At 47.4% G+C, this 21377-nt stretch overlaps 1 protein-coding gene across 2 annotated transcripts; it reads right to left on the bottom strand.

Annotated features, from left to right (window-relative positions):
- Positions 1-1523: 1523 nt before the first annotated feature.
- F2R (coagulation factor II thrombin receptor) lies at positions 1524-20597 on the bottom strand. 2 transcript variants are annotated; one of them, XM_069597557.1, is made up of 3 exons: positions 19961-20314; positions 4704-4811; positions 1524-4562 (listed from the first exon to the last, which is right to left on the bottom strand). In XM_069597557.1, the coding sequence occupies exons 1-3, from the start codon at positions 20046-20048 to the stop codon at positions 3616-3618; spliced, it is 1143 nt and encodes a 380-aa protein (XP_069453658.1). In that variant the 5' UTR covers positions 20049-20314; the 3' UTR covers positions 1524-3615. The 2 variants fall into 2 exon arrangements, with proteins under 2 accessions (XP_069453658.1, XP_069453657.1); XM_069597556.1 differs by having other exon boundaries at positions 1524-4811; positions 19961-20597.
- Positions 20598-21377: the final 780 nt, after the last annotated feature.

Here is a 21377-nt window from a genome sequence, read left to right as displayed (position 1 = left end):
GGGAAAAAACTTCCTCAAAAACATTGCTTCAGTTTTTCCATTTTGCTCCCATAGCTTAAGACTTCCTGAAGGACATACTGACATTTCTCTTCATTTCTTAAATTAAGAACTGTAACCTCAAATTTTCCTTGTGTATATTTAACAGTCAAGTATTCCACTTCCTTTAAAATCCTATTTTTGACTTGGTGGAAAAAAACATACTTTTTTGGGTTAAGAAAATTCAAATGTTTTTGGTTTCAAGCATATTTTTAAAAAATGACAATGGAAGAGCTTAAAGGTCATTCTCTGGTTTGAGGACGGATCCCATTTTCTGGTGACCGTGACCTGAGCTGACTTCATTCAATAGATCCATTCCTGAAATACTACGCAGACTCCAGGCCTCAGGAACTTGAGTTCATGTGTTAACTTACAAATGCTGTGTGCCGAATAATTCTTGTTAGTTGAAATAACTTTTCTGTTGACTATGCACTTAGAAATACATTATCAGAATTTGGGGTTGACTTTCAGCTCTCATAGGTACTTATAATTTTGCTTTTAATTCCTCCTCCTCCCTCTGCCCCAGGGAGTGTTGGACGGCAAAGGACTATCCCTCAAGAGCAACCCTTCCTTAAGTTTCAGCCTCTGACACTGGTTTCTCTCTTCACTAGGAAAGAACTGCAGACGATCCAAGATGCTCATAACCCAGGAATCCAAACATACTCTCAAAGATATAACCTTAAATTTTCCTAAGAAGGGATTGAGGAAAAAAAAAAAAAACAACACAGGAAGTTTTGTAATTAACTACCAAAGCTTTTGGTAGAAATTGTACTTTTCTTTCTCCCTTCCAGTTCCATTCTCTGTGCCCCAAGAAACTCAACTTTATGGGCTATATCACGCAGGTTCCCTTGACCTTGGGGTGCAGGTTAAAATCAGGAGCAATGGGAGGCACCAACAGAGGTCAAGGTGTGGGGAGAGAATGTCTGCGTATCCACCCCCCACCCTCAACCTGCTTTGGGCCTGGGATGTAACAGCTTTCCTTAACCGCTAGTCCCTGGGGCTCTTCGCCAGCTCTCGGTTAAGGGAAACCTAGCAGTACGTGCGTGCTAAATTGTTTCAGTGGTGTCTGACTCTGTGTGACCCTATGGACTGTAGCCCCCCAGGCTCTTCTGTCCATGGACTTCTCCAGGCAAGAACACTGGAGTGGGTTACCATGCCCTCCTCCAGGGGATTTTCCCACCCTAGGGACTGAGCCCATGCCTCTCATGTCTCCTGTACTGGCAGGCAGGTTCTTTACCCTTAACCCTGGCCCACACCTCTGCAAATCATGTCTTCATTGATGGCTTCCCTGGCGGCTGAGTGGTAAAGAATCTGCCTGCCAACGCATGAGACATGGGCTGATCGACAGTGGAGTCTGGTGGGCCACAGTCCATGGGGTCCTAGAGAGTCTAAGGTGACTTCTTGACTAAACAACAAACAGCTACATCCTTAGACTGGCCTTCCTGCCAGGCTCTAAAGACACAATAATATTTTATTCCAAACAGATGTCAAGCAAACCTTCAGGTTTATTAATAGAGGTTATACAGGTTTTAAAAAAAGAACATAAAAACAGTGATGTAATATTTTATAAGCACATACTGATAGTACAGTAATGGGTCTTATGAAGTCAGATGTATTTCAATATAAACAATGAATAAACAGTGACAGTATATCTTCACTAAATTAGATAAAATGAATATAGTAACTAAATAAAAACAATGTTAACTTTTACTTACAATACATACTTTTATGTGAATTATTCAATAGCATCTGGAAACAGTTTGCTCTTTTGAATAGGTAAGCACTTGTCTTACAGCTTTCTGTTTGTTTAAAATGTCAACATTTTTTCATAAGGAAAAAAGACATATATCAACATTATTTTTAATTATTTTGCTAAATACATGAGGATATTCTATACTTGATACTCATCATAGGGTTAAAAAATGCTTTTAAAGTCATTTCGTTAACTCTTTAGAAAAGTGAATGGAAAAAATGGAGAATATTTTCCTAGATTTCAAAGTCAATTCTACTTCTGCCATTTCTAATCTGACATAATTAATGCTTTTTAAAAAATCTGATTTGAGTATGTACTGAACAAAACATTGGTAAATAGTGTCCAATTAAGTCAGACTGAAGGACTTACTTTTTATCCTTAGTTGATGTTTTATTTTTTTTAATCGTTTATGTACAACTTTGCTTTCATGTTGATACATAGACTGATGATTATATTATATACAGAATTTATAATTATCTTCCTTGAATAACACTATAATAGAACATTTCATATTCTGTGACTGAAGGACTTATTTTTAAAAACACGCTTCCTGTAATGTATTATGTTTTCGTCTCAAGTTGTAACCACAGGAAGTAGTAACCAAATGTTCAAAGTTCTTCACCTGGCAGGCTCGATGATGTGGCATTTCCTGGTGACATCTGGCTAAACGCACTTCTTTACACATTGATGCACTTCTTTAACACTTGTCGACTCTGTGTGTTGGTCCACTTTGTTATTCTCCAGAGTAGGTTTCAGTCTGACTCCACTGTCTGCCCAGCACCCATGCGTGCCTAGAGCACGCGATGACTGTCCACGCTTGCCCTGTAGCTCTGACTGTGACCCTTGCAGCCTAACTGCGGCAGGCAGAGGTGCCTTCCTTCTCCATTCTTAAAATAGGCAGGGAAGTCCTTTACATTCACTATCTCTTGGGATGGCACATCCTACTCCACCAACTTCTAATAAACATAAGCTCCCAGCCGACCCTTGAGGGAATCCCAGCAGAGGATAGCAAACACGTGGCCCTGGCTTGTTTCTACTGCCTGGAGTCCTTCATCTGGGGTGGGGGATGGGGGGATGGCAAGACGCTTTGAAAGCCAACCTCAGGTCACTGGTGGGACTTCTGCTCATTCTCAGTTTACACACGTGGCGTGGAAAACAGCAAAAATGCTACCCACATCATCTTTTTTCACCCGCTTTAATAATTTTAAGAATTCAAACTTCGATATATTTAACAAGAAAAACAAAAGAACTTTGTCTACACACAGCTAGTACTAAGTCTCATCCCTCAACAATTTAAACATTGCTGTTGAACAATTTAAAAATACATTTATTTGCAAAAGCTGTGCAAGTCCAAACTGTAGAATCTCTCACTACTGACTGGCTTCTTCAGATGTTCCGAGTTGAACTCCAACCTAAACTTTGCATGTTAAATCAGAAAATCAGAGTTTATTTCCGTAGTCTCTGGTGAAAAAAGAGAGGGTTTCAAAGTGCCTACTCTATACTGTACTGCAAATGATCTAAGTACATGTGTATCAATTCACACATACACACATATAATAAGTCATGTAAATATATGAAAGCAGAGACGCTTAATTCTTGTGGTAACACTGGCAATGCTCTCTTGGAATAATGTTTTCTATTCCTGTTACTTTTGTCTGAAACCACCAAATATACAAGCTCTCCTAGGGAGGCACATAAGTCGCAAATTTGTTGTTTTGGATGGTAAAGAAAACAAATTTTTTTTTTTTGGGTCAGGGATGAAGTTGAATCCTCAGGTGATCTGCTTTTTTAACATTTTCTTTTTAACTCACTGTCAATCCCTTTTCCTAAGTTAAGAGCTTTTTGTATAGACTGCTGCTCAGGTTGCTAGAGCAGGTGTCCATTTTACTTGGCATCAGCTGACCGCTGCTGTTACAGCTGCTGGGATCCGAACTTTCCTTGCAGTGTAAGACAGCGGAGAGGTGCCTCTGGCACTCCGAGGAAGCATAGTAGTATATCAAGGGGTCGATGCAACAGCTTATGCTGCTGACACAGACACACAGGAGGTAGGCAAAGTAGGCGGCCTCTGTCACGGAGTCATGGGAAAGGAACGCGTAGTGGAGAAGCAGAAGGACGTTTGTGGGTCCAAAGCAAAGGATGAAGATGCAGAAGACAGCCGCCGACAGGAGCAAAGCCCGCGACTTCTTGTTCTGGTTGGCAACCGCGGAAGAGCTGAGGCATCGGATGATGGACACGTAACAGACGGTGGAGAGGATCAGCGGCACGAAGAAGAAGACGGCGGAGAAGGCGGAGAAGTAGTACGAGTAGTAGTCTTCCAGCAGCTCCTGGCTGAGCACGTCGTGGCAGGCGGTGATGTTGAGCCCCGGCACGAAGGTGGCCTGCTCCTGCAGGAGCAGGGGCGCCACCCCCGCGACGGCCACGGCCCAGATGGCCAGGCAGATGACGGCGGCGCGCCCCAGCGTCCGCCAGGAGAGCGACTGGATGGGGTACACCACGGCCAGGAAGCGGTCCACGCTGATGGCCGTCATGAGCATGATGGAGGCGTACATGTTCCCGTAGAAGGCCGCCGTGACGAGGCGGCACAGGGCAGGCCCGAACCTCCAGTCGCTTCCGGAGAAGTAGTAGCTGATCTTGAAGGGAAGCACACACACGAAGAGCACGTCTGCCACGGCCAGGTGCAGCATGTACACCACGGCCGGCTTCTTGACCTTCATCTTCAAGACGAACACCACGACGGCCATGGTGTTCAGCGGAAGGCTGACCAGGAACACGCCTGTGTAGACCGAGGGGATAAAGACAGTGAGCCAGGCGCTGGTCAGATATCCCGAGGCAGCTTTGGAGATAAACACAGGGGGTGACTTTTGGGGAGGGCTGCTTCTGTTGCCTGGGCTTATCCTGTCTTCTGTGAATTCACCTTCACTCGAGTCCTCGTCCTCTGGCAGTGGGATTTGTTCATATCCGTCATTGGAATTCCTGAGAAAGAAAGACCGGGGACCCAAAGTACCGTTTGTTGCTTCTGTCCCTGAAAAGTAAAAAAAAAAAATTTAAATAATTAAAAAGGCAAAAGAGACAAGGAGAGAGTACACTTGACTTTGGCTTTTTGTTTCCTCCTGGGACAGTCGGTGCTAAAGAGCAGGTAACACTCAAGTGGACAACAGACTTTATCTGTGTGTGTCTCTCTGTGTGTGCGCTCCATCGCATCTGACTCCGTGCGACCCCACAGGCTGTAGCCTGCCAGGCTCCTCTGTCCACGGGGATTTCCCAGGCGAGTATAATGGAGTGGGTTGCCATTTCCTTTTCTAGGGGATCTTCCTGACCCAGGGATCAAACCTGAGTCTTCTGCACTGGCAGGTGGGTTCATTACCACTGAGCCACCAGGGAAGGCCAGACTTCATCAGGGAATTAGCTAACTCAAGGTAGTGTACCACATTTTGTTTCTGGCATAAGCAAACACTTTTCAAGCTCTGCTCCTCGGAGAGATGAGGTGAACCACAGACTTTCAGAGATCTCTCCTGCAGATATTAGGACAGGCTGAGTACAGGCTGATGTGAAAGAAAAAAGCCTTGACTTCTTTTCTATGCTGGCCGCTGTCTCTATAAACAGATCACCCCAGGCTGTGTGACTTCTCTTTCCTCCATAGGCCCGCAGGTATACATTTTTTTTTCCTTCATTTGGTTTGTGGCCATCCCTTGAGATCCATTCTCCCTCATGGAAAAATCAACACAGAAAGTTGAGGGAACATCTTAAAGCTTATGGAGCTAGAGGTGACTTTGAGCAAGACTGCTGCTGCTGCTAAGCCGCTTCAGTCGTATCCGACTCTGAGCTACCCCACAGACGGCAGCCTACCAGGATCTCCCGTCCCTGGGATTCTCCAGGCAAGAACACTGGAGCGGGTTGCCATTTCCTTCTCCAATGCATGAAAGAGAAAAGTGAGAGTGAAGGCGCTCAGTCATGTCCAACTCTTAGCAACCCCATGGACTGCAGCCCACCAGGCTCCTCCGTCCATGGCATTTTCCAGGCAAGAGGATTGGAGTGGGGTGCCATTGCCTTCTCCTTGAGCAACACTGAGGGGACCCAGTTTCCATGACAGTTATCCAGGTGATAGAAGCTCTCCTTTACTAGTTTTGGCTTGTTTACACAGTAGAATGTCCCAAATCTGTCATCATCTTTGGGTCCAAACCGCAGTCCCTTAGGTTACTGTCTAATAAAACCGCAAGGCACCTACCACTTAAGTCATCTTCCCTGTCTCCCTCCTCAGTAGGTCAGTGGAGCAGCGCCAGTTCTAGGTCAGTGCCTCCCTCAACTCAGTTCCAAAATGTCACATGCATCCAAGCAGATGCCAGGCCAGCCAGGCTCTTTTGAGTGTCAACTAGAAATCACCATAAAGGCTCTGCTGCAAACACCCTTCCTTTATCACCCTCCTCCACCAAAAACATCCAGTGGAAATGTTCATCCCAGAAATGCAGCGTTTAGCTGCTGGAGCTCCACCAGCTTTTGCGTCCCAGGAGTTGCACTGTCATTCTATCACTGAGGAGACTTGGACAGAGAGCCTCTGTTGGGCTTTGGGGAGCTGAAGAGTGGGGACAGAAGCCCCAGGGGGAAAAGGATGAGGCTTCTATCCCTGGGGGCGATTACCACAAAGGCTGGACACACATGTCACTCAGAAGTGAGGTCCGGGCAATGAGAACTGGCTGGAAATGAGATAAGTACAGTGAATTTTCCAGCTTTCAGTTTTATTTTTCAGTAGTGGAACCTTCCTGCAAACAAAAACTTACACAGAAAAGCATGATGCAGTAAGAGAGAGTGCTGCTTCTAGAAGGTCCTTACCAGACCCAACTATCCCCTAGACAAAAATTACACAGACTCTGGATTCCTTTCCTCCCCGGAATCAACGACCTGAAGTTATGTAGGTTCACAGTCGTGTTGGAGAGGGGAGGGATGGGTCTTGAAAGAAAAGATGGCAACCGATGGGTTTCTGGCTTTCAGTGGCTTTTAGCTTGAGAGGAGGCCAAAGTCAGTGCCACGAAAGATAGCTGAAACTCAAATAGAAACCTCATAGTCTCTGTGGCCCAAAGAACTAGAAGACAGTGTTCAGGGCAACCACAGTCACTGGAAACTGAGGGAAGAATGCAGAAAAGAGCAAGCGGAGAGGCATGGAGAGCCGCAGAGTCCAGTGTAAATTCTGCCCCAGGTTTGGAGCACACTCAGGGGAGATGTGAAGCTGCTTTGCTATACTTAAAAGAATAGAAGAGCTGTTTGAGCTTTTTTGCTCAAGAGGAAACGTTTGCAGTTTGAGTTCAACCAAATTAACTGCCTGTTAAAGCAAAACCAGCAACACTCTTTAGAGAAATAAGACAAAATCTTGAGTGTTTACAGTAGGATAATGTTCAGCATACAGTTAAAAATCATTCGCTATAAAGAGAATCAGGAAAGTGGGACCCAGTCTCAAGAGAAAAGGACAATCAATGGAAACCAATCCCAAGATGACTCAGATGTTAGAACTAGCAGGTAAGGATTTTAAAGGGTGTGCTGCAACTATGCTTAATGAGGGAAGAGAAAGATTTCATTGAAATGAATGAAGAAATAGAAAACAGCAATGAAACCAACCAACGGAACTTCTAGAACTACAAAATAAAACACAGTAAATTGGCATCTATTTCCAAAATGAAGAGCAAACCTAGAATGGCACCAACTGGTACACAGTAGAACAGGGCCTGGTACCGAAAGCTCGAGGTCAGATGACCTCAGCAAGAGCACAAATGAACTGATCTGTGCCACAGGAAGAACAAAAATCTGCAGTGATGAGCCTGAGTGTACACAGATCGCGGCTGTTCCCTAAGGGTGGGAAATGGTTCCTATTTAACCTCCAAGTCTCTCTAGTACCCTGCCCCACAGGTAGGAGGTGTGGTCCTTAAATCGGCTTTTAGTTATAGATTTGCATTCTAATGCTGGCTCTACCTGATGACTCGGCAGTAAAGAATTCACCTGCAATACAGAAGACGCAGGTTCGATACCAGGGTCAGAAGGATCCCCTGGAGTAGGAAACAGCAACCCACTCCAGCATTCTTGCCTGGGAAATCCCATGGACAGAGGAGCCTGGAGGGCTACAGTCCATGGGGTAGCAAAAGAGTCAGACACGACTGGGTGACTGAACAACAGCAAACAAGTGGCTCTACCAGGAGTCACTTACCTCCTCTGAACTCAGTCTCAGGATCACTAAAACGGGAAGATCCAGTACCTGCCTGGCCCACAAATCTGGCAGCTTGGAGCATCACACATGAAATAAGGATATATGTCCACTTTGTAATCTTCAAAAATTAACCAGTGTGAGAAAATATTATCCTTCCCCATCACGTCAATGTAGTTTGTTTTAGAGAGCAAAAAAAAAAAAAAAGCAGCAAAGAAATTAAGATGGAATCTGTCTTCCTCTTCCCTCCCTCAACATATAACCGTGTTTAGTTTTTCAATGTGACGAGGGACATGAAGAGGCTGTAAGGTACAGAGCCCCAGCATTCAGAGCCGTAAATCAAATTTCAAATTCACAACCTTTCCCTCAAGGATCACTTCCCTCCTCTTGTGATGCATCTAATTCGCTCTGTGTGTCTTGATCCACTCATGTGGGAACCGGACCCTGGTTCAGCGGCCCCCGTGGGAGGGAAGTGAGGCTACCCTCGAAGTCATGAATGTGTGGGAGGTGGAAGAACAGAAATGAATGAGTCCTGGCACTTCAGGACCACAAAGATACGTGTCCTTAAAAATGCTGACCCACAGGAACCTTAAAGTAACATGACTTTCTGCTGCAGAAAGTCCTCTGGGGGCTTGGCCAGATTGAGGACCTGTCATGTCATGTACAGAGGGGAGAAAAGCACACGCATGCCTGTGTGCAACCTACATGAGCATCAGGACGTGACCCAGAGGAGGGGTACCCTGGAAAACCACGAACACTCACAACTCAACTCTTAGATGTGGTCACGTGGCCTGAACATATAAAACTGTCATTAGGCTTTGCTCCGTAGCTAGTCTTGGTTGGCCAAAAATTTCGTTTGGCTTTTTCTGTCATAGTGTACGGAAAAGCCCAAATGAACTTTATGGCCAACCCAACACTTTAGGAATCAGTATCTGTTTTCAAAAATTTCTCCTCTGACTCGGCCTTCTTGGGCAGTATGGTGTTTACGACAGAAACTTTATGCCCACTCGAACATGACATTTTTATAGGCTGGAGCCCAGGAAGAATGCATAATCCTGTGATTAGATATCATTGCCTAAGGTGTCACCTTTTCTTGCCACCACAGATTTTGATATTTTGGTCTTTATGGGATTACAGGACGTCAGCAAATTTTGTTTATCTAACTGTATACCAGCATCAAAGAGAGAATAAAACCAATTCCAGGTGACTAGATACATCCAACTAGCTTGTGCCCCTCAGGCTGAAATTTGAGTTTGGGAATCTTGCTTTTACTTTAGTCCCAGGTCAAGGAGAAAGTGCCTGTCAGCAGATCAAAAATGCCTGTAACCATCTGTGTTTTTATTGGTAAGTTATGGCTTAAAGGGATTGGGGGCAGGAGGAAAAGGGTACGACAGAGGATAAGATGGCTGGATAGCATCACCGATTCAATGGACGTGAGTTTGAATGAACTCCGGGAGATGGTGATGGACAGGGAGGCCTGGCATACTGCAATTCATGGGGTCGCAAGGAGTCGGACATGACTGAGCGACTGAACTGAACTGAACTGATGGCTTAAAAAAACACATAGGACAAGTCCTAAAATTGATCCTCATATTTGTTGCAAAAGTTTCACTTAATTCAGGTTTCTTGAAATGGCTCTAGAGTAATTTTGATTGTTGAACATAGAATATTGCTAATGAGTTTGAATGTGGACTCTCTAACTCTGGAGACTTTCAGAAATTATAAGTCAGGCACGGCACTTTTTCTGACTTTGACGAGATCTGGCCTAGAAGCAGAGTGGTGCCCAGATGTTCTCTCAAGGTCCCTCATGATCCTTGGATTTATACCATGTCAGCCTCCCAGAATATGCCAGCTTTAGTTCTGACTCAGAGCTCTGGCCTAGAGGGCTCACCCTTGGTGGGTTAAGAAATCAGAAATCCCAGGACCTTGCCTACATTCATAGAGGATAGCTGTACCCTGCACTTCTCCACCAGTGACTCAACACTACAGGCTAAAGAGCAATCAAAAAGGGGGTGATGGAAGAATGATGGAAACATACTAACTCCAAGCAGAAAACAACATGAGTGGGATACTCCACGGTCTCAGATGGAACCACGCATTAGGAAAAGAACTGCTCCTTAAAGAAACTGCTGGTGCCAGATGTGGGGGAGGAAGTGCCCAAGATGAGCCCTGAATATCTTCAAAGAACATTAGGGTCAGGTCAGAAAGACTCTGAAGTCAGTCCAAGGGCCCTTCCCAGTGGCCAAAGATCATTAAGAGAATAATGACAGAAATGCACGGAAATGTGGGAGAAAGGCCATATTTGTTAAGATCTATTAGAAAAGGCAGAGGAACCAGAGATCAAATTGCCAACATCTGTTGGATCATCGAAAAAGCAAGAGTTCCAGAAAAACGTCTACTTCTGTTTTATTGACTATGCCAAAGCCTTTGACTGTGTGGATCACAATAAACTGGAAAATTCTGAAAGAGATGGGAATAGCAGACCACCTGACCTGCCTCCTGAGATATCTGTATGCAGGTCAGGAAGCAACAGTTAGAACTGGTCATGGAACAAGAGCCTGGTTCCAAATAGGGAAAGGAGGATGTCAAGGCTGTATATTGTCACCCTGCTTATTTAACTATATGCAGAGTACATCATGAGAAACGCTGGGCTGGAAGAAGCACAAGCTGGAATCAAGATTTTCGGGAGAAATATCAATCACCTCAGATATGCAGATGACACCACCCTATGGCAGAAAGTGAAGAGGAACTAAAGAGCCTCTTGAAAGTGAAAGAGGAGTGAAAAAGTTGGCTTAAAGCTCAGCATTCAGAAAACTAAGATCATGGCATCTGGTGCCATCACTTCATGGGAAATAGATGGGGAAAGAGTGGAAACAGTGTCAGACTTTATTTTGGGGGGCTCCAAAATCACTGCAGATGGTGACTGCAGCTATGAAATTAAAAGATGCTTGCTCCTTGGAAAAAAGTTATGACCAAACTAGACAGCGTATTAAAAAGCAGAGACATTACTTTGCCAACAAAGGTCTGTCTAGTCAAAGTTACAGTTTTTCTAGTAGTCATGTATGGATGTAAGAGTTGGACTATAAAGAAAGCTGAATGCCAAAGAACTGATGCTTTTGAACTGTGGTGTTGGAGAAGACTCTTGAGAAAGAGGAAGGAGATCCAACCAGAGGATACTAAAGGAAATCAGTCCTGAGTATTCATTGGAAGGACGGATGCTGAAGCTGAAACTCCAATACTTTGGCCACCTGATGCAAAGAGCTGACTCATTGGAAAGGACGCTGATGCTGGGAAAGATTGAGGGCAGGAGGAGAAGGGGACGACAGAAGATGAGATGGTTGGATGGCGTCACCGACTCAATGGACATGGGTTTGTATAAGCTCTGGGAGTTGGTGATGGACGGGGAGGCCTGGTGTGCTGTAGACCACGGGGTTGCAAAGGGTCAGACACGACTGAGTGACTGAACTGATGAGTTCATAATTATACTTCAAGGAAAACAAAACCTTTTTGGGTCACTTTTGAATGAAATGAGAGGACCCAGTATGAAAATTGGTAAATAAAGGCCAGATTCAGCATTTATCTTGCCTTTTCTATATTGAAAATATTTTGGGGAAGCCAAATAGTCAATGAAGGAAACTTCTACTTTATAAAATAATCCCAGCTTATAAACATAGAAACAATGACAGATTTAGAAATGCATCTTGAAGTGCTTAATGAAATAAGATTTAGTCCAAAGATTATTAGTCTCTTAAAAAAAAAAACGTGAGGTGTAAGGATAGGGTAGATGATAGGAACTCTCTGATAACTGGGTCACCTGACCACACCCGAGTCCACTGCGTAACCTTAAGGTCTCAAAAAGAGAGACAGGACTTTTCCGGTGGTCCAGGGGCTAGGATCTGCGCTCTCAGTGCAGGGGACCTGGGTTCAATCTCTGGACAAGGCACTAGATCCCATATGCGACAACTAAGACTGGTGTAGCCAAACAAATTAAAAACAAACAAACAACAGGTGATGTAACAGGTGTGTGCACACCACCACTAGGTCAGGTAGTCTTGGAGAAAAACCAAATAAATCAGGTTAAGCCTCCAAATGGACCACGTTATAGCAAACGCATAGGAGAGAAAGGCACGCTGAACAGCCCTGCTGCATAGACCCAGTATGTAATAGGAAAGTCTAGAAGAGGGATGACCCAGTTTCTCTGACACAGAGCCTTGAAAAGAGAGAGGGAAAACCATCACAGATTAAAAGAGACTTAAGGATACATCAACCTAATGCAGCAGCGGACCTCATCTGATCCCAATTCAAATAAACCAACCGGAAAAGTATTTATGAGACAGTCAGTGAAATGCAAACACTGAGCATTTGAATAGTTACAATATTAAGAAACTGTTGTTCAGTCATTTTAGGTGTTAGAACGTCACTGTGGTTACATGAAGAAAAGAGTTCTTATCTCTAAGGATATATATTTACACATGAAAAGATACCGTGTGTCTGGGATTTGCTTTAAAATTGTCCATTTGGAGAGGAGGAAAGTGAGGATACAGATAAAGCATACAGAAGGTAATTATACTGCCCACTTTGGGTAGCTCTGAAAATTTCCATAATGAAAAGTGAAAAATAAAAGAAGAAAAACATTTTATGCACATTTACTAGCCACCAAAAACTAAAGACAAGTTTTCTTTTGCGTTTCTCTTTTGTGTTAGTTTTGAAGGGCAAAAGGTGCTTGAATGTTTGTGCGAACACAGCTTTCCACTGAGAGAATTCCTGTGATACCAGTCCTTCCAAGGCGTTTCTGGAATACGGAGGGTGCAGGTATGAAGAACACATTTGTTGAGCAGTTACTTTGTGCTCAATATTTCACTTACCTACCTCATGTAACCCCAGTATTTTTATGAGATAAGCGTGACAGCGCCTATTTTACAGACAACATGGGTGAGCAGAGAGGCTAAGTGACTGATCCAACGCCCCACGGGTAGAAAGCGGGGCAGCCGGGGCCTGAGCCACATCTGCCAGGTTCTGAAGCTCATGCTCTTTGAACACCACTTACCCTGTCTCTTCAAAAGAGCTGTGAATTCAGGACCTACTCCTGAAAGGACGCTTTTCTTCTCTAGCATTTCAGCACACAATGTGCCCACCCTTCGGAACTATACACAGCAACTGGGACACAGCCGTGTAAGGGTGTGAGTTCGGCCGATGATGGGCACAGCTGTTGCTTGGGAATCACAAGTCCTGCTGACCTTGGCGACACGCCAACTGTGTGCCAACAACCCGGCCCTCACAGACAGGACAGATGTAGCAAGAGATGGTCAAGGACAAAACAGAGAAAGAGATGTTTAGAATACTGCTTCAGATGAGGCAGAAGCAAGTCAGTGAGCAAGCAAATGAACAAGAATCTCTGCTGAGGACAAGCCAGCATTACAGAGTAAGATAAACCCTGACTGCAGAGTGAAGACGGGGCGGCCCCTGCCCGCGGCGGCCCCTGGCCCTCCCACACTCTGGAGCAGGCAGGGAGCATCGCAAAGCAAACGTGGGGGGAAGCCAGGGGCATACAGGAAGCAAGGCTAACCAGAAAATGTAAACACCAGAGTGCCCGACACCACTGCAGGCACTGAAACGTGTGTGGGGCCCCCTCCTGAAGGCCAGGGCCCGACTCAACTCGTGGGGTCAGAAGACTAGCAGGGCCTCTGGGAAGGACGCTGATCCTGGCTCTCCCCATTCCTCCAGGCCCGTTCTCCACCCAGAGGGACAGGCGTGGGGATACCGCTCTCTACAGGACGCCGAGCTGACAGGAAAACTAATTTACAGTAAAGGATGTTTATAATCACTGATTTCCCCAGAACCAAACGTTTCCACACCCCCACCCCAACCCCACCCAAGTCCTACTGCAGCTTGTAAACCCCAACTGAAAGAAGCTACGTTCTAGAGATGATAGAAACGGTCATAAAGAGCACTTCCTGGAAAGCAGAACTCTTCTTGTAAGGCCACATAAGCTTCAGTTCTGCTGACGGCCGCAGGACAGCGCGCTGCGCCTGCTGCGCCAGTGTTCAGATGATGCTAGAGACTTGACGCTGCTTATGAAATCAATGCACGGGACTGCAACAAGCTTTTAAAAAAACAGAATCCTATAGAAAATGTCAGAACGCATAGCACATGGTAAAGCTGAGTACTGGTTGGGATAACTTTTGTTACTGTACACCGTGGCTGTCCCTGGGCATTTATTGAAAATACAGGCAGCAACTGTGTCATCATGTAAAGCATATTCCTTAGAGTCCTTACTGCTGATCAGCAAAAAAGAAAACACTGGAAAACGCTCCTCTATAATACACAATGCCTGAGTTTTAATCCACCACAGACTTGAAGTGTAACTAGATGAGACTAGATTAGGTCCTTTCCTGAAATTCAATACATTTGAAGTGCAAATTTCAGATTATTCCTGTTATTTCCAAAAGCAGGCTCTTTTGAAAGCAAATAAAGGTCTGTAATGGCCTGGTAAGTGGCCAAACATCACTGGATGCCTTGGGATGGAGAAAGAGGCGGCATCACTTCATGGGTTTTTCCAAGCACCATCCCAAGGTAAGGGCTTCCCTGGTGGATCAGTTAGTAAAGAATCTGCCTGCAACGAGAAAGACCTGGGTTCGATCCCTGGATTGGGAAGTTCCCCTGGAGAAGGAAATGGCAACCCACTCAAGTTTTCTTGCCTGGAGAATCTCCACGGACAGTGGAGCGGGCGGGCCACAGTCCGTGGGATCACAAAGAGTCAGACACAACTGAGCGACTAAGCACACACACATCCCAAGGTCAATGTGGGAGAGGTTGTCTGGGGGAAGCTTGGTCTAGACAGAGAACTGTGTATTCTGACAGTCTGGGGCATAAGCATGAGGAGGTGAACAGCAGAATGAAATAAACCACAAAGTAGGGAAACAAACAGAAAATTCTCAGTGTCGAAACTGGAGTCCTGGATACTGTCATCCTAGTCAAAAGTAAACCCAGGCTGGGGTTCCTGATGATCCTTCTGGGGTTCTGTGAGTATCCCACAGTAAAGGGGATGCAATTCCCCAGATACAAAAGGCTGCACATGATATGATTCCATTCATGTGTGGAAATACGCAGAAGTGGTGAGCCCAGAGCAAATCAGTGCTGCCAAGAGCTGGAGGTAGGGGATGGGGCTAAGCGCGTGATGGTGACCGGGTTTCTTTTTGAGGTGATGAAAATGTTTTGGAACTAGATAGAGGCAGTAGGTGTACCACACTGTAAATGTGCTAAACGCTACTAACTGTAAACTTAAAAATAGTTAATTTTATTCTATGTAGATCCTACCTCAATTTTGTTTAATTATTTTTATATCTATAGAGTTAATTTCGGAGAAGGCAATGGCACCCCACTCCAGTACTCTTGCCTGGAAAATCCCATGGATGGAGGAGCCTGGTGGGCTGCAGTCCATGGGGTCGCGAAGAGTCGGACACGACTGAGCAACTTCCCTTTCACTTTTCACTTTCATGCATTGGAGAAGGAAATGGCAATCCACTCCAGTGTTCTTTCCTGGAGAATCCCAGGGACGGGGGAGCCTGGTGGGCTGCCATCTATGGGGTCGCACAAAGTCGGACACGACTGAAGTGACTTAGCAGCAGCAGCAGAGTTAATTTTGATATTAATGTTATTTCCCAGTTTGGTCCTCTTTATTTCTTCCGGTGGGTTCCAACTGTCATGCAGCATCAGTCCCTAACTCTAATATATCTTCATTCCGTGCCCCTCCTCCGCACTGTGTGTCAAAGAAAGACTGCACTTCTGTGTCATATGCTCAATCACACAATCTTATATTATTTAATGCAATTATTTAAAAATTCTTTTCACTCATTTCAGTGTAATCTTTTTATACAGTTTTGAAAGGTTACTTTCCATTTAAAATTATTACAAAATATTGGCTACATTCCCTGTGTTGAACAATACTGACCTCAATTTTAGAAGCAGAGGAAGACAGGAAGGAAGGAAGGAGGGAGAGGAGGAAGGAGGAAGAGAGGGAAAGAAGGGAGGAAGGGTGAGTTTCAAGGGAAAAGAAGGATGTGTGTCCAGAATGAGAGTGAGACAAGAGAAATGCAGGGTCCTAGGGACTCCAGGGTCTCAGTGGAACTCCAACTCAGGCTCAGCTGAGTCCGTTTGAGCGGGGACAGGACAGGAGCGAGCTGCCCGAGAGGAGAGAGGGGCAGCAAGGGCACAGGGAAGCGATGGCCGCAAGCAGGCTGGCAGAGGAGGAAACTCAGCTGATGAGGAGCTGCAAGTCAGGGCTGACAGCACACTTGTCTGTTTAGACATAAAAGGTAGAGAAATGCTGAGCTAGAAAGAAGGGAGGGCACAGACATGCTGAACTGAAAAGGAGATGGCAGGGCTGGAAGGGCAACCAGCAGAGATGACGTGAGAGGATTCCTGAGGAGGGGCCAGAGTGCCTGGCACCTGTCCTCACATGCAGGAAGCGTGGGCCAGCCGCAGGACGTGTCCTGTGAACACAGTGCCCCAGTCACCAAGGAGCCAATGAATGGAAAAAAGCAGCACGGGAATGGGGAAGTTTTACGTGATTTAGATGCTAGGGTAGAAAACGACTTGCTGATTCATAAGAAATTTGACTTTCAGAGGTTTCTGCTTGGCTTCAAGCAGCTTCACTGTCTCGTTTTGTGTCGTTTGTTGGGCGGAAGATCACAGCCTCTCAGCAACGGCCAATTAACCTGCACATTCAAGGTCTAGTCACAGACTGCCTTATCACCTGCATCAGAGAGGAAAAGCAGGGTACCACAGTTGATGCATCTACGTTTACTAAACACCTCTGTGTGCTGGACCTGGGCTCCCCAGCCAACGGGGCCCAGACTCTGCCTTCCGGGATCCTGGGAAACACAGCAGGATTATTGCTCTGCTCTCAGAGGGGCTGGGGGGTCCGGATGGCTTCCTCTTCATAGTGGACAGTAGAGAAAACTGCACTTAGTGGAAAAGGCCTCTGGTCAAATCTCACTTTCACTTGTAATTGCACTTGTGACTTAACCATTTGGGGGCCTCAGTTTTTACCTGTAGAATGGGGGTGCCATCTACTCAAACGGTGGATACAGGAATAAGTAAAATAGTGTCTGTAATGTATCTAGGCAGGGTGTTGGCTGTAGTAGGTTCTTGACATAAAGTACCTGTTTTTAATGAAATGTGAACAAGTAGGGTGTGGGAAGGGCATTCTGGCCAGAGGAATAGCCTGGGGACAGAAGCCAGAGAAAGCATAGTTCCTGGTGGAACTACAGGGTGGGGGCTGGGTGAAGTACAGGTAATGTGATAGATTACGTAACAGGGGAGGCTCAGTAACAAGGGAGGCTGGGCAGAGGCTGGGGGCCCATCCTGCAAGGGGAGAGGCACCTTCATCTCTACTGAGGAGCTGAGCTTGGCTTTGTGGGTAGGAAGGCAGTGCATGGACTCTCCCATCCGACCCCCTCTGCCACAGTCATCATCAGCGCTTCTGGCACCTTTTACTCTCCAGACCTTCACAGAATCAACGGGCATCACTTCTAGGACACTGACTCGCTTTGATGAGAGAGTCTCACTTATACTGCTTGGACAAAGGAATGTAAACTGGTTAATGAACTCAGGAATTTCTCAAGTATATGCTGACTGAACATCTGTTCTAGATGCCAAAGGGATAAATGCAAGTTTATAATCTTTGCTGAGGGATGACAGACCCACAAAGTGGAAAAGCCACTTTGCAGGAAAAGCCAAAACAAGTGGGAACAAGTCTGAGAGTGCTTTGAGAAAGCTCAAACTGGTGGGCAAGGCTTGTCCTGGAAGGATTTCTTATGACTGGGGTCTTTCGATTCCTGCCATCAGATAAAGGTGGTTAAGACACGCATTGTTTAGAATTGCAGGTGCACAGTGATAATAAAAAGCAGACCTATTTTCGGTTGATTTTATGGGGCTTAAAATTCTCCAAAGACAACTGCTGCTGCTGCTAAGTCGCTTCAGTCATGTCCGACTCTGTGTGACCCCATAGACGGCAGCCCACCAGGCTCCTCCGTCCCTGGGATTCTCCAGACAAGAACACTGGAGTGGGTGGCCATTTCCTTCTCCAATGCATGAAAGTGAAAAGTGAAAGGGAAGTCGCTCAGTCCTGTCCGACTCTTCTCGACCCCATGGACTTCAGCCTACCAGGCTCCTCTGTCCATGGATTTTCCAGGCAAGAGTACTGGAGTGGGGTGCCATCGCCTTCTCCATCCAAAGACAAGGTCCTACCTATTTCTTCCATCCAGGATCCCCTCCTCCTTTTGGAATTTAGGTACATTGTCTCTGAGACTTAGTTTCAGAATTGGAAAAAGGGGATAAACATGTGAGGGGGTGAAATGAGACAATATGTAGTGAAAACGCCTCTGGGCCCAGGGTTAAACACACAATACAACACTTAACAAGAGTGCCTTTTCTTTCTCATCCTCTTTTCTTCTCTCTCTCATGAAGTGATCCCAGAATCCGGGGTAGATGAATTGGCCAATGTTATTCAACTCTATCTATAGCAGCGTCCTTTCAACTCTATCTATAGCAGCGTCTTAGCATGCACCATTCAGGTGGATGTGTGTAACAAGCGTGGGGAACAGCAGTCTGAACTTCACTCCCTAACAAGAAGCCGAAAACCTTCCCAGGGAATCCACTGAGAAGAAAGGTGACACATTGGCTGCAGCATCTGTATAAACCTATTCTCTACCTCACCATCCAAATCTCAGACAAAAATCTGTGTTCTTAAGAGTACATCCCAGAATAAATCTATAAAGTGATATCTGACATCAATGTCACCATGCACAATTTTTCTGGCGTTCTCTGCTTTCCCAAATATCGCAAGAGATAACCTGCGAAGTTGCTGCAAAACCTTGGGCTCCTGTGTGGGCCTCTCAGGGTTCTGAAAAGCCTCACCTCCAAACTCACCCTGAGCAAAGATGGAGAGCAGAGAAACCAGTTTCTGTGTGTTTCTGTCACCTCTCCGTCTCCAGCTGCCTGTATTCCTTCCAAGTTGCGAAAACAATACAGAGTACACAGTGTTTCACAGATAAGGAAAACAGCTAGCATTTGTTACTACTTGGAATAAAAGAAGCGGTCAGAAAGCTTACAAAGTTGTATCCTTATAAAGAAATAAAAGCATTTTCCCCATCCCTTTCTATCTAGGTTCTTTCCAGGCAACAACGTTTCTGCCTTGTTTTTTTAAGGGAGAGAGGCTGGAAAATACATTTATTCGCTCAGACAGCCAGATACTTAAAAATACACGCAGGGCACAGTAATAAATGTATTCTAGGTGAGAAACCTCCGTCTCCCAGCAGATCAGAAATTGAAATGGTTTCATCCCTCAGGGGCTGAGGAAGCCGTTTGTGAGGAGCTGGATTGTTGCCTCAACTCGCTTGGAAGACTGGGTCCTAGGAAACAAGCAAACAAAGCCCGCCGACCACCGCCTCGTGGCGATCTAGCTATCACTCGGTATCCCGCACCACGACCACCCGATAGAAGGCCTGTCTGTGCCCGGCGGGGCGGCAGGTCCTGATTCTCCACTGAACGGGCCACGGGACCAAGCTTTTCTCTACACCCCTTTCCTCGCCTTCAAAATGTGCAAGAAAAGCCGTATGAACAAAACAAAACTTCAGCGAGAGCGGTTCTCCACCTCATCTTGGGGGAAAAAAACCCCACAAAAACCCGGACCGGCTATTGGTGGAGCAACGTGAAACCCCTTTCTTTTCGGGGTGGTCCTGGGAGAAACAGGCCCCGCAGTGACAACAAATGCAACGAGGTGCCTCGGCTTCCCCAAGTCAGCCCAAGCCCTCCTCCTCCACCTCCCACACCCTGCACGCTCCAGAAGTCTGTGCAGAGAGGTCCGGGCCGAGCCCGCAGAGGGCTCCCGGAGAAGGGGCGGTCAGGGGGTACCCCCGGGGTCCCGCGGAGGCCCGGGGCTGCGGGACCGGACCGGAGGGGAGTTCGGGGCCCACGCTCACCTGGTCTGGGGCCTTGGATGCGGGCCGACATCAGGGGGCTGCACAGACCGAGCCCCGCGGCCCAGAGCAGCAGCCACCGCGGCCCCATTGTCCCGGGGCTCCGCGCGCTCGGCGGGGCCGGGGCGGCGCGGCTCGGGGAGGCTGGCCCGCCGCCCGCAGGCTCGGGCAGCACCCGCGGAGTCTAGAGGTGGGCCGCGCGGGCAGACGGAGCGCTCGCCTCTGGGCAGGATGAGGCAGGTCGGCGAGTCCGGCGGTGCCGGTCGGGAAAAAGGGCCCCGGGGGCGCGGGCGGGGGCGGGGCGCGCGAGCGCCGGGCCGGGAAGGGCGCCCCCCGGCGGCCAGTGTGCGCCTCGGCGCGGCCGCCGCCCGCCCGCGGTCCCTGCGCCGTCGCCGGGCCAGCAGGGGCTCGGCCATCCAGCCGCCCCTCCTCGCGCTCAGGGCCGCCCGCCCCGCGAGGGAACCCGAGTGAGAAGTCGTTACCTGGGCCCGTCGACGTGGGCCCGCGAGCTATCAGCCGCTCACCGGGGAGCACGGACTTGAGCGGAGAACCTCGGGTCGCGGCCCCCACCAGCCCGTCCCTCCCCGGGCCCGACTCAGGCCGAGCGCTGCGCCGCATTGGGAAACGCGGGAGCTTGGCCACAAGTGTTAAAGCGACTTGTGCTTTTGTAACTCGGGGTTAGTGGATTTGGAAGTTTATACTGTCGATACAGGGTGGCCCGCGGATGAGAAGCAGCTCTTCGCTTTGAACAGAATTTTTGACGCTTCTTACTCGCTGGCCTTGATTTCGCCCCTTAGATATTTCATAGGTCGGGCACTTCGTTCCTTGACAGGCGGGCTGCGAGTGGGTATAGAATCGTCCGGTCCCAGGAGCCGCTTCTCCGCCCTGGCGCTCGGCGCGGCTGCAGCTCTTGGCTCTAACCCGAGCTCAGCGGAGGCGCGCGCCGGCTCCACCTGCGCCGCGGTGCCCGGAGGCGGGCGGGCTCGTGAGGAAGGGCCGCCCGGGAGCCCAAGCGCCCGGGTGACTCTTGAGGCCGCTCACACTTTCCGTGGTTTGATAGTGGCCAAATTCAAGGCGCAGGGCGGAGACCCTCGGGCCTCCGGCCGGGGCCCCCTGGAGGACGAAGCCCTGCCGGCAGCAGCGGGCCGACGATTTCGTGAGAGCGTATCTGCTGAGCGCGTCTTTCAGACCGCAAAGGGAAACGGGTCCCCTCAAAAGGCCCTTTCTGGGAAAGCTTGCCCTTCTCCTCCCAGATGTGAGGGTGTGTTCTGCACCCTGGGGCTGATAAACTGCTGTTGAGACTTGTCGGGTTTCTAAGCTTTTTAAAAAGCTATTCCTCGAGGTGAGCCCTGAAACCTAAACCCGCCAAGACCATCTGGTTCTTCCTGTGTCCCCTCATCGTTCTCAGCGCACAGCGCCC

Source organism: Ovis canadensis, chromosome 7, assembly GCF_042477335.2.
Source record: "Ovis canadensis isolate MfBH-ARS-UI-01 breed Bighorn chromosome 7, ARS-UI_OviCan_v2, whole genome shotgun sequence".
In the NCBI taxonomy this organism is placed as follows: domain Eukaryota; kingdom Metazoa; phylum Chordata; class Mammalia; order Artiodactyla; family Bovidae; genus Ovis; species Ovis canadensis.
This window is presented reverse-complemented; position numbering and strand designations above follow the sequence as displayed.